General features: G+C 47.3%; 1 protein-coding gene across 14 annotated transcripts in view; it reads right to left on the bottom strand.

Moving 5' to 3' along the window:
- EIF4G3 (eukaryotic translation initiation factor 4 gamma 3) overlaps positions 1–12,193 on the bottom strand; it is a 129,788-nt gene that overhangs the window by 27,064 nt on the left and 90,531 nt on the right. For 13 of the 14 annotated variants that reach the window (XM_035344958.1, XM_035344972.1, XM_035344971.1 and 10 more), the window contains 5 exons: positions 10,379–10,467; positions 8,254–8,503; positions 5,571–5,728; positions 4,291–4,416; positions 3,034–3,144 (listed from right to left, as the gene is read on the bottom strand). In XM_035344958.1, coding sequence (XP_035200849.1) covers positions 3,034–3,144; positions 4,291–4,416; positions 5,571–5,728; positions 8,254–8,503; positions 10,379–10,467 — 734 coding nt within the window. The remainder of the gene's footprint in view (positions 1–3,033; positions 3,145–4,290; positions 4,417–5,570; positions 5,729–8,253; positions 8,504–10,378; positions 10,468–12,193) is intronic. The other variant, XM_035344961.1, reaches the window with a different exon arrangement.

The raw sequence follows: 12,193 nt of genomic DNA on the forward strand, positions 1-12,193 counted from the left end.
CAACTAATTTATTAGAAATGTCTTACCTCAATGCAAAAATTAGCGCAATAGAACTGCACTATCAAAGCCTGTTATTTTTAACAGAAGTAATTAATCTCTTCAGCGGACAGAAGGCAACCTCTACGTGAAAGATGGGGCCAGATAAAGCATTGCTTCGTTCAACAGAGTGAACGAGCCAGCATCAGAGGCAAAACCATCTCAGTTACTCAAACAGCTCCACTGAACACATGAGCGAAGTGCTCTCAGCTGGTGCCTCGCATGCCACACATCATCCCTAAGCTGACTTTGCACAGCTGAAATCAAAGCCCCACCCTCCCCAGGCTCATACACGCAATTTGAAGCGGTTGGCTTTGATGGGGTGAATGTGCGCTGCTGCTGAATGCTAACGAACATAATCACCATCGCTGCTGGAGTTCTCTTGGGCTTCATTACGCGGTAACAGCAACAGAACAAAATGCTGCCAGAAGATAACCATCTCGTGCCAGGACACGCTTGGTACTCCGAGGCGAAGCACGGGACAGGGACGCGTGGTGCGGCGTGTCAGCACGCTGCCCCGACACCTGCCTCACGCTGCGCTCAGGTCCCGCTGGAGCGCACGGACACGAGCCTCGGACCTCCGTGGGCACACACCGTGTTGGTAACGGAACGGCCAAGTCAATCGCTCCCAAGAAATCAACCGTGCAATGAGCCTGCGAGTCGCAGGAGCCTTCACACCTCCTCCAGATGGACACCGTCCCCGTACAGCCATCGGTCGCTCCCTACAACCCCTCGACAGACACCGCTGCGATGCAGTGGAGTCCTGCCTCTGAGCATCGCCCCTGCGTTAATGCCATTTTATGCAACTTGCAGCCACGTGTGCTGCCCAGGTTCACACCACGCTGCAAATGGACAGCCATGGGAAGAAGAAACGTCCTTCCCGCTGAGATATCAGACAATAAAGGAAAAGAAAAGTGGCCAGTTTCAGCCATACGACCTCATTACATGACTCCTTGTCTGCAAAAAGCCCAGGCTGGCCACGTGCCCTGAAAATCAGAAGGTTTGGGCTAATTTCCACCAGGGACATCGGGGCAAGGCCAAAGAGGGGCAACCTGCAGCTGTCCCATTTCTCTTGCACAGAGGTAACGCTGGTCGGAAGGACCTTCAAACCACGGCCAGGCTGTAACTCACAAGGAGAGAGAGGCGGAGGGAGGCACGACACTTCCACGGGGCATGGGTCCACGCAAAGCCCACGCATTTGCCTTCTGAGCAAAGAACACCTCCCTGAAGCAACGGTTTTATTTCCCTTGCAAAACTGAAGGATGCAGAGACCATTCACGCCTCTCCTGAACATCAGCATGTTTCAGGGGAGATGGAGATGGTCCTCATGGCTTGCTCAAATCTGACTGCCTTGGAGACCAGACCTTTAAATGCATTAATAAAACAAAGGCTTCCTTTAAGATTTTTTTTTTAATATGTGTGAATAAACTTGGTTCAAACTAGCTGTTGTTTGATTAGGTTTTAAAAGCAGTGAACAGAAGCCTCCTCTGCATGTGTAATAAAATAATATACAAATCATAAACTTTTAACAGAAAAATCTGGCTATTTTTTTTTCCAAATTTACAAAGCAACAAGTTAAAGAGGTATTTGAGCTCATGCCTGGCCTCCTTTTCATAACCCAGTCCAAAAAATATTAATAGTTCTGTAACACCTGTGATTGTGGCACTACAGCTTGCACTGAAATAATATTTTCCACCAAAGGCATGGAGAAGTGCTTACCAGATGTTACTACATTAATCTGAATTACCTGTCTTCCAGATGAACAGGGGAAAAAAAGGAAAGCAGAAAGACACGGACAAGTCTCCTGCTGAGGAGCCAAAAACTCACAGCAGCAAAGTACGACCTGGTGCTCTCCCTCACGGTCTGGATACCGGATACAGCCATGGTAATGTTTTAAAAACATCCAAAAAACTAGAGAACTGCTGCTCCCTCTAGAACAGCCTTCAAGAGCAGAAAGCGAAATTGAGGTTAGATGCCAGGAACGACTGACTGCCTTCCAGGGAAGCACAAGAACCCCGTGACTCGAGTTTCCACCACCAGGGACGTTATGAGCTGTCCCAGACACCTGTCAGGAAGGATAAAGCAGACACATCCTGCCCTGGGTGCGGGGATGGACTGCTCCTCTCCAACCATATTTCTCTGTTTGCATCTTGTCACCCAACTCTCTAACTTCTCTATATCAGAACGTGTTTATCAGCTGCATTTTCTTCCTGTGTAATGATACTCCTTGTGTTGCTGGAGCTGACGTGTGTTAGTTCTAGAAAGTCATACAACACATTTAATGGAAAAGAAGGAAGGAAAGACAAAGCCAAGGAAGCAAAATAAAAGATTTTCACGTGCCGAAAGCTTGTTAGCACTAAGCTGCTTGACATTATGTCAGAGGCAAGGAATAGGCAGTGGGTTTAATGGTTTATGAGCATGGCCTGTGTAGAGGTGGAATGACCGAGTGGACAGAGCATACACGCAGAGTTTGCCATGCTTTACAAGAAGATAACATCTGATTTTGCTCGGGGCTGAAAACCCTCTCATCCTATAACAACTGACGTCACAGGACAGCAGGCTTGTTAAATGAGGTTACCTTCCACCCCTCCTCAAGGAAGATGCAAAGAAAGGCTCTACTCTTTAAAGGCGCAAATGTAAGATGTATGTTATGTGCTGAATGCTCCAAATGAACGGGGTAAGCAGGACTTACCTTTTCTCCCCCTTTCCATAGGTCTGCAAAGTGCAGACCCCTCGCGGATCCCGCTCAGGCCAACGTCCCAGCATGCCCTCAGCTGGTGATGTCCCACCCACCACTGAAGACTGCCTAGAGGGGTACAATGCAAGTCTTGTTTCTTTTTTTTTTTTTTCTTTTTTTTTTTTTTCTTTTTTTAAACAATGTTGCACCTTTTTGTAAAGTTTTCTGCCAGTCGTTCTTTATCAACAGTGGGCGTTACGGAAAAAGACAACTCTACAAAAAGGTGCAAAGATGGGGGAGAAGGGGGGGATTTGGCTTACCCCTATCGGCAGGTTCCTCAATGGTGGGTGAGGCGAGACCAAGAGAGGGCATGCTGGGGAACCGCACCGAGCCAGGGAAGGCAATCCAGGGTTGCTCTGCACTTTGCAGGCCTGTGGAAAGAGAAAGACCAATAGGGATGTTACCAAGGTGCCAAGAGGCTCGAGACATTCAGCGCATGAAAGGACAGAAGGCGCCAGAGTACAACCTGCAGCCCACTGCGGAGTCGCTAAATATAGGAAGCGATGTCGACCTCAAACAGCATCAAGGTTTCAGGACCGGGTCGTACTCTGAGACAAACCGTGACACTGAAGCTACTCGAAGACACAGACGTGCACCCCAGAACCGAGGCACTGGCCACGAGACCACTCTCAAACCAGAAATATTACATCAACTCAAAGTCTGCATCGAAATCGCTGCATTTGGCTCCGAGCCTCCTGGGAATCTGCACACTTGGAAGTCAAGGTTATTTAGCAAACTTCTTTGAAACCAGCAAATTTGAAAGATAAATAATAGATCTTTATTAGATGTATCCAGGTAGATAAATTGAACGAATCTAGAGAGACGAATGAGAAGTGACTGCACCTAGCTGAGGCAGCCGCTGCTCCCCAGCTGTGGCTGACCTGGCCTCTCGGCAGGCACCATGCTGGGGGCATCCGCACACCCAGGACAAGCGATGGCACAGGCAGAAAGGAAGAATTCATAGAGTTTGGGCAAAGCCAGACAAAGGGCAAAGGCTAGAATGTAAAAGGAAAGCAGACGAAAAGACAGAAAAACGAGGAACAAAGTGATCAAAGCAAAGCAACAAGTAGAAGCATAGAGAAAGCAAGAATATCCACTTTTTAATTATTATTTGGTTTGTTAGTAAAATCTATTTGCTCTATTGGCATTTTCTATGAGGCAGACTAATGTGAAGATACATGCTGACACAAAGCTCTTGTCATTCTATGAATTACGTGTGTTCGCACACGTGCCATTGCCAGGTCCACAGCATGGAAACGTTTCCACACCTCTCAAGCAGGAAAAGGGGAAGGAGGAGATCAAACACATTTAAGACCAATACATACCAACGAAAAACGTCTGCAATGTTTTTCTAATTTGCCTACATTTTGACAGCCAAGAAATATCCCCTTTGCATTCAGACCAACAAAACCAGAACCAGCGGAACATTGGAAAATGCCCCAAAACGTGAGGATGGACTTCATCAGTGCTTCAACAGCAAGGCCAGTTCTTAAGTTAGCAAGCTGGGGAAAACTCACACTTCCAGATACGTTTCTTCCACCGGAGGTTTGCCTCCCAAAGTCGGCAAAGGCTGGCGTGAAGTCTGGTCCTCGAGGCAATATCCGAGGGTCCAGAGTTCTCAATGGCAATTTTGGCTGATTGACCTGCGTCGTGGAGCAGAACAAACAGGGCGTTGCAGCCTTCACAAGCCTACAGACAACCTCTGCTAAACCATAATATTCATATTCAGTATCTAAACCAATGCTTTTAACAAACCATGCAAGTTTTATGCATCCCCATTTACACCAACATACACATTTAATTTAAAATATGTCCTACACAGGTGACTACTATGGAAATACGCGGAGTTCAGAAACATTTCAAGGCTGAACATGACTTATGGAAGATAAAATTATGCCAACACAAGCCTGTCTTCTGCAATATGAATGTAATAGTCTTGGTTCAGGATCACAAAACTGCCACCTTCCCTCAAACAAATGTCTTCTGTGTTAGCAAGACAGATGGCTGACCGAGCAAAGGCAGCTCAAAAGCAGACAGAGCAGTGGGAAGCAATCACAGAAAACTAGCAGGTAGATGAAACCATTTTGGGACCAAAGCTGTGTTTTAAAATTTGCCTGGGCATGAAATTCAGAGTAGAAATGTTTCTGCACGTGAGAATCACCTATATCCTGATCTGTGCTTCACTCTTAAAAGCAAGCCTGTGCTGGTTACATTCAGATCAATGAACTGCACCACTCCGAGATGAGAACAGGGTCTTGGTGGCAGCACCTCCGAAATAACAAGTATTTCTATAAGCACAGATACACAGCAGAGAAAACCACATCTGTAATAAAGCTGGATAAGAATCAAAAATGTTTTTGAGAGCTGAGGTTTTAATGATCTTTTATTAGATCAGCTCACAAATACTGACACAACTGCTTCAGACCAAAAAAAGAGTTTGCCTGAAAGCATGCCTACGCGTTCTAACTGTAGAACTGATCTAATAAAATACACTGCCTCTCCTTTCAGTCTTGCTTTGCTAACGTCCTTTGGTCCTGATGGCTGTAATACAGCGTTTTCAATTTTATCTACCCTGTAAAACTTAATCCAGGACAGAAACCATTAAGCATATCTGCGCTTCAGTTTTTAAACCATCTGTGCTCCTTCATTAGTCAACAAGACCTCTATTCGAAGAATTTTGTGATGCAACGTGAGCAAATTATTTCCCCTTCCCGATAAAAGTCTACGTCAAAAAGGTCAAGGAACGAAGAGGCATGCAGTGGAGATCTTTGTTCATTCACAAAGAGGCTTCACGTACCTGTTTTATTGGCTCTCCTCTCACCTTGTCGAGAACCACATCACTTATGGGAGGCAGCCCTTCTGGCTTTTGGATACAGGCGGGCATGAACTGGAAATCCAGCAAGAACTCCCTGTCGTACTGCTTCTTCCCGTCCGGGTCCAGGGGCTTCCACTGCTCTATAATGAGAGAAGTTGCCTGAGATTCATAGGTAACAAAACCTCAGCTCTCAGACGCGTTTCCGTTACATCCAAAGGGAAGGGATTGCTCATGCTGCTTAGGAAATTTAAGTTTTATTTTAATTTAGAGGCCCACTAGGCAGTGAGGAGAGGAACACCCACCACGTCAAAGGAACACGGCGGAGGGGGAGCACCCAGCCAGCTCCAGCAGCAGCGGCATACGGATCTAACACCTAACTCCAGTTTGAACTCTGACTTTCACCCCCATGCGCCATGAAGATAGGGGGATGATTCAAGTTGCTGGGTGAAAATGAGGAAATTTAAGCAGCTGTTTCTGTATAAAAAGGAGCAATAAAACAATGGCACTAACGTGGTCGAGGAGAGGAGAGTGCCACGCAGAACAAAAAGATCCTTTGAAAATATCGAGCCTTTAAAAACCCATTGTGAAGATAACGGTGGAAAGTGAAAAAAATAAAATTCAAGAGTTACAACTTATCACCCATTTATTCTGAGGGCCTTCTGGGAAGGAGAACTGTAGCGTGGTGACAGAAGGAACCTTGCCTGATGCAAAGCAGAATGTAAACCTACAGCTGTCATTTCAGTGCAAGGAAAATTAGCATCTGGTAGCCTAGAGACAGGATTTTCTTTGCTGGCTGTGCAGTTTGATTGAAGTTAGAAAAGAAAACATCGACTTGTTCCTCAGCCAGGTTGACCAGTCAGGCCCCTAAGTGGGAAGCATGTTTTTTATCTGAAGGAAAACATCCGTAGGAGATGCCACCTTTGTATTTCACAAGTGGTGGTGTTTTGCATTTACTCAGCCATTCAGGTTTGCTGTTAAGGCTTTCTCTTATTTCTTTGTTTTGGTGCCTGACCATCAGCTTTAGGTCTCTGGGTCCTCAGCATCCTCAACACTGCAGAGGCTGCAAACGGGAGCTTATTTCAAGCAGTGGGTTTTATTAACTGGGAATGAAAATACACAAAAGTAATTAAGTTTTTTAAGCTCTTTGCACAGTTTTTCTTCTTCTGAGCTTTGTGATTAAAGGGTGCAGAAAATGATTTGGCTGGCTAGCCATGCCCCAGCAGCTGAATTCCCGGCCAGCTGCCCATCCACCGTGCCACACCACCCTCCATCTATCATGGAAAAGTACCGACAGCAACAAGAAACAGTTTATATGTACAGCTTCCTTCTCCTGGAAAGTTCTTCACAAGCTGTTCTAACGTGAAAAGCAGCTGGGAAATGTCACGAGCAGGCTTTAGAGACACTCAGCGAGTGGAGAGACCGGGATCAAACAAACAAGTCCTCCTACCAAAAGGCAAAATCCCCACCTTTAGAAAGAGCAGAGCTGAAATCGAGGATTATTGCATCAAGTGGCCAGCCCTGCTTTGCAGCACACACGCCTGATGCACGTTGCTTTCCGAAGGATCAATCCAAGCCCTTCGGCTCAGTGGAAGGACTTCCAGACCGAGATCATTCCGACTGCATCGAGTGTTTCCGAGCCGTGGCTGATGAATTATGGATTAACTTCAAGATGTGCTTAACTAATGAATAGGTAAGCTATCATAAGTGTGTGGTAAACTATCAAGAGGCCTCTGTGTTTTCTCCTAACAATACAGCAGTACAGAATTAATAAAAGGAAAGCATCTCAGGTCCTTGTTAGAACAAAGCAGTGCAGAAATAACCGCACTGTGATCACTTAATGGTGGTGCCTCTTCCCAGTACCTCGTCTGCCAGACTTTCAAGGTCTTTCCTTACTTTGTTTTATACTCCTCATTTCTTGGGCTCCTAAGAAAATGACTTAATTTATTTTGAGGTAGCTCCACCTGAATAAGAAATCACTTAAAATTGGTAGCAACTGCAAAGTAAGATGGTCTCAAGGTCTCTTTAATGAGGTGAATTTATAGAGGTTCAGGCCTCTGAATTAAATATCTTAATGAATAACGAGAAAATCCCTTAGGTAGGCTACATCCAGTGATAACCAGCAACAAAAGCACAGTGTCCTTTGAGTCCTCACTTGAATTATTTTATTCAGAAAAACTGCGTGCCCATAGTTCAAGAGCAGAGCCTGGACTGAAAACCAGGCACTGCTTCTTTTCTTTTCCTTACGCTTCCAGAAATCTGAAGGTCTGTAAGACTGTTTAGCCTGGTAGTTAGATGTATACACACACGCAGTCAGAACTTGCAAAGCTCTTATTTAAAATCTGTGCCTGCTTATGCACAACTTCGGGGACTGTTCCCAGCCGTTAATGACACAGGAATCAGCTCACCACCACTTCCCATGTGCTGCGGCCAACATCCACACGTGCAATAAATTCAGGAGATCGAGGATTTTCCCTTCCCGTCACGCCCTGTTCTCTTACACTCTCCTTCATTATGACCAGCACGAGGAAAACAATTTTCCTCCCGTGCTCCCCCAGGTCTCTCAGAGCCTGCTGGTTTGTGAATCCCAGCGAAGCTGGACGTGGTGGAACACTACGCCCTGCACAGAAAAACAAGCAAGGATGCAGGAGCCTGAAGCAGGATTTACCTGGCTTATATTGGTACGTTGGCCCTTCACTGGAGCTCTCTGTGCAGCCTGAGTTTGCATCGGTTCCTTCTCCCTCTGAAACGCTCTCAGCACCGTTACGGACAGGTTCTGCTTCCTGCTCTCCGTTTTCTTCCACAGGTTTCACTTTTTTAAGTTCAGAGGGGTCTTTCTCCAGTTGAAACCCATGGCTCATTTTATCCTGTTCAGATTCAAGTACTTTGTCACCTGAAAGTTCCTCTTCTACTTTAGGCTGAAGCAGATGGAAAGAGAGGTTACGTTAAAAACCCTACCAAAACTCTGTGTGTGTTCATACGGCATCTGTGCCTAACGGGAACATATATACCCCAAACAGCAACACGTGGATCCGTGACAGCACACAATAACCAGACCGCCCACTGATTCGCCCCCAGGGTAACCCCCTGGTAATTACTGGTGCAAACGAGAGGCGTAGCGCTATGCACCAAGTGCCCAGCAGCTACGGGGATGGAGCGGCAGCGCCGGCGAGCCCTGCAGCACGGCAGCTCGCGGTCTGAGCCTCAGAAGACCACCTCTCCTCTCCCACGGCTCCCCAGCTGCTCTGAAGGGAATGCCGCAGGTGCCTGGGGAGGGGGGGTCCTTTAAACGTAAACTTCCTGCTGCTAATTGGAGCAGATCCCAGCCAAGAAGGGAATGTGACATGCAGCCACAACTCCGCGGCTGCTTCAGAAAAAGCAACATTTTCTATAGTGTCTCTTGCTGTTAATTTTAGAGCTCCCCAAGGACACAGCCTTGTTCTGAATTCAGACAGGGAAGGCGCCAGGAACGCCCTTCTCCTGGGAGGAACCGCAGCGCGTCTAACCATTAAACAAAAGAAAGAATTAACCTGGGATGCTCCAGGAGAGGCTCTCAATCCTTTCGGCCCCTTACCTAAGAGAACTGCATCCTAAAATGCTTTCTGCAGGTTTTCAAGGTAAAATGCTATGATGTTCTTCCATGTACACTTAGCGTTGGTGCAAACACCACATGCCCCAAGAGCTGAGACTTCTCCAGCAAACGACAAAGGAAATGCACCGAGAGAACCTGCTGGCACAGCCCAGCAACATCCTTTGCTCTCTGGCTTAGAAACAAGCACAGGGATGCTTTTAGTTTCCTTGCAATACCCCACCATCAGCTCTTCTGCTGACCACAGACCAGCCGTTGCACTGTGATACTTCACATGCAAGTGTTTGAAGCATCTCTTTGCCCCCAAACAGAGTGGGAAGCACATACTTGTGCACCACTCATTGCACGTAAATGAGCCTATCTGCTGTCTGAAACTGCAGGCACAGCAGGACGAAGCACTGTCCACCACGCTCAGGACCTACTCTGGAGCACCGCGCTTTCGCAGCAGATAGGTTCCACGGTGTTTGTGGTAAAGTTATGCAGTAAGCAGCAGGTAAGTAACAAAGAAAACCTGGAGTAACAACCTGGCCAACATCAGTTTCCACACATGCACCGATGCAGGGCAGCCTGAATTTTTACCTTTTTTTTTTAAAAAAAAAATATATATATATATTTTTTTTTCTCTGATTCCCTTTGTGATACATTCTAACACCAATTTTACCCGGGACATTGAACAAGGAGGTTCCTCCCGAAACATCCCTACCAGAATGGCAGCAAAGGAGATGTTCTCAATTCATCTAACTACTGGCGAGGTGGTTTTTCAAGGAAACGTCAGCTTTTTCCCTTCCCAGCTTCTCCATCAGATGGCCATCAGGATAACGCCATCCTTTGGCCATGACATCACAATAACATCTCTGCAGCAAAAGAATCTTCCGAATGTCACCACCGTGGCCTCAGGGTCCCCACACAATGCCCTTCTAAAGGATTCAAACCCGTTTTACCTGAGGACAGCAGTTACAACTACGTGTTCTTGAAGGCTGGAAGTGGTCCAATCCGGCAAGAATGAAGAAAACTTAGGGCTTCAACAGGGGACAGATGAAACCCAGTTATCTAAGGGACACTGGGGACTATCTCAGATCTCCCTCCCCAAATTCTGCCTTGGTTCCTTGCGAGAGATCGAGGGAGCAACGCGCCCAAGACACCCTTTCAAGAGAGCAACATCATCATTAAATTTGGAAAAAAGGAAGGCTGCGCTCCCTCTTACCTCTGCTTCCGCCTCTGTCACCTCATCAGTGGCTTGGGTCCGGTCTTTTGGTTTCTTCCACATCTTTGGTGCAGTTACAGCTGTTTGGGCTGCAATACAAATACGTCTATTACCACACCAAATCGTACGGAGCACGCGGGCCGTGGGTGACGCGCTTCCCTCCTGCGTGCTGGTTTTAACCATGCAGGAAAACGAAGCAGCCGCAGCCTTGCGGGGGGCTCAGCTTGATACAACCGCTCTTTGCTTCAATGCAGTAATAACAAAATCGTTAGAGCAACCTTAAAACAGGATAATTGTTTTACAAGCGGCTCCTTCAAGCTCAGAATGGCACTTCTGATAGCAAGGAGCTTATTACCAACACTAAAGGATCACGTAGGGCTAAAGCAAACCTTCAGCAATGATGATTTTTTAAAGATCAGGTACTGGTGAGGAGCAAAGGTTGTGCTCGGCACATTTCTCTCAAGACGTATTTTAAGAATTAACTGTTGTCTGAGCCAGAACCATAAACAGCCCCAAAATCCCAGTATCTCAGCCACAAGAACAACTCCAATCCCGCAGCACTGCTCCAGCAGCCCAGCTCTCCTGAGCGGGATTTATATCTCAATTTAAAAGCAGGTTAACAACTCCACTGTTCATTAATTTTCCTGGCCAACTGACTCAAAGAAAATACCATATAATATTTCAAAGATCAGCAGTGATTTACTCTAATCATTTTTTTCCCCTGAAGGGTAAAAGAAACCACACAATATATTAGGAGGAGAGAAAGCCATTAATCCAATATGCTCGTAATTTGTTGCCAGTGTTACCGACTTAAATTCTGATCCTAGGCACATCTGCATATTTAACAGAGTGTAAACAGAATTGATTTCGTGATTGAAGTTTACTGCAAACAGATTTGCAGCCCAAGCCTTTGGTTTGTAGCCGACACTACGGAAAAGCAGTGTGCGTGTACTCGATCGCCGTAAAGCAGAACTGGGAAAGGCTCTTGGGATAAATGGAAGGAGCAACTGGAGAGCCGTGAGTTAGCAACTGCAACGCGATCCTTCTTCGTGGGCTTCCTAGGGGCAGGACACAGGCTCTGCCGCCTCCCCCCGCCCCAGGGACCCCCCCGTGTCTCACAGGGTTTCGCTGTTTTGAGGGGGCTTGCGGGAACGTCGTGGTCTGAGGAACCAGCGCACTCGGCACCTGGTCTGAAGGCGAGGTGCGGCAGAAGCTATCTTCACTGAGCGCTAAACACGGCCGAAGTGAATGTTAATAAAAGCAGAAGTGTAGCTGAAACTTCCAGACGTTACCTGGTCATTCACAGAACTCGGGCGGTCAGGCTCGCAGTAACGCTACAACGCTAACACCACCGCACGGAAGAGAAACGCGGCTCCTATTTACAACCAGGACAGCGCGGAGCATTTTCTAAGGCTCTTTTTAATGGGGGATGCTGTGAAGGCCTTTACGAAGCAGACCAAACATCCCGGTGGGGACACTGAGCCACCTGCGGGGAGCTGGGAAGGAGCCCAGCCCTCCTGAACCCAGCACCGGCGAGCGACCGGGTCCCCTGCAGCTCCCGGGGGCAGACGGAGCCTGCTCCGCAAAACGGCAGCGGGTTGAGAAATGGGTTTGCCTTGTGCAACGGGGGGTTAGCTTTACAGGCAGGTCACATTTCCACTGAAAGCGTACTGCGTGTGCCCCACAGCAGGTTGGGTGTTCTCACCACCACCCCCCGGAGCGCAGACCTGAGCCTAGCGCCGGCCGCAGGACCCCAGGCAGGCAGGAACCGCTGCCATGTAACCACGCACGAACCAGCCCCTGCCACGGCACCAG

This window comes from Oxyura jamaicensis, chromosome 21, assembly GCF_011077185.1.
Source record: "Oxyura jamaicensis isolate SHBP4307 breed ruddy duck chromosome 21, BPBGC_Ojam_1.0, whole genome shotgun sequence".
Classification (NCBI taxonomy): Eukaryota; Metazoa; Chordata; class Aves; order Anseriformes; family Anatidae; genus Oxyura; species Oxyura jamaicensis.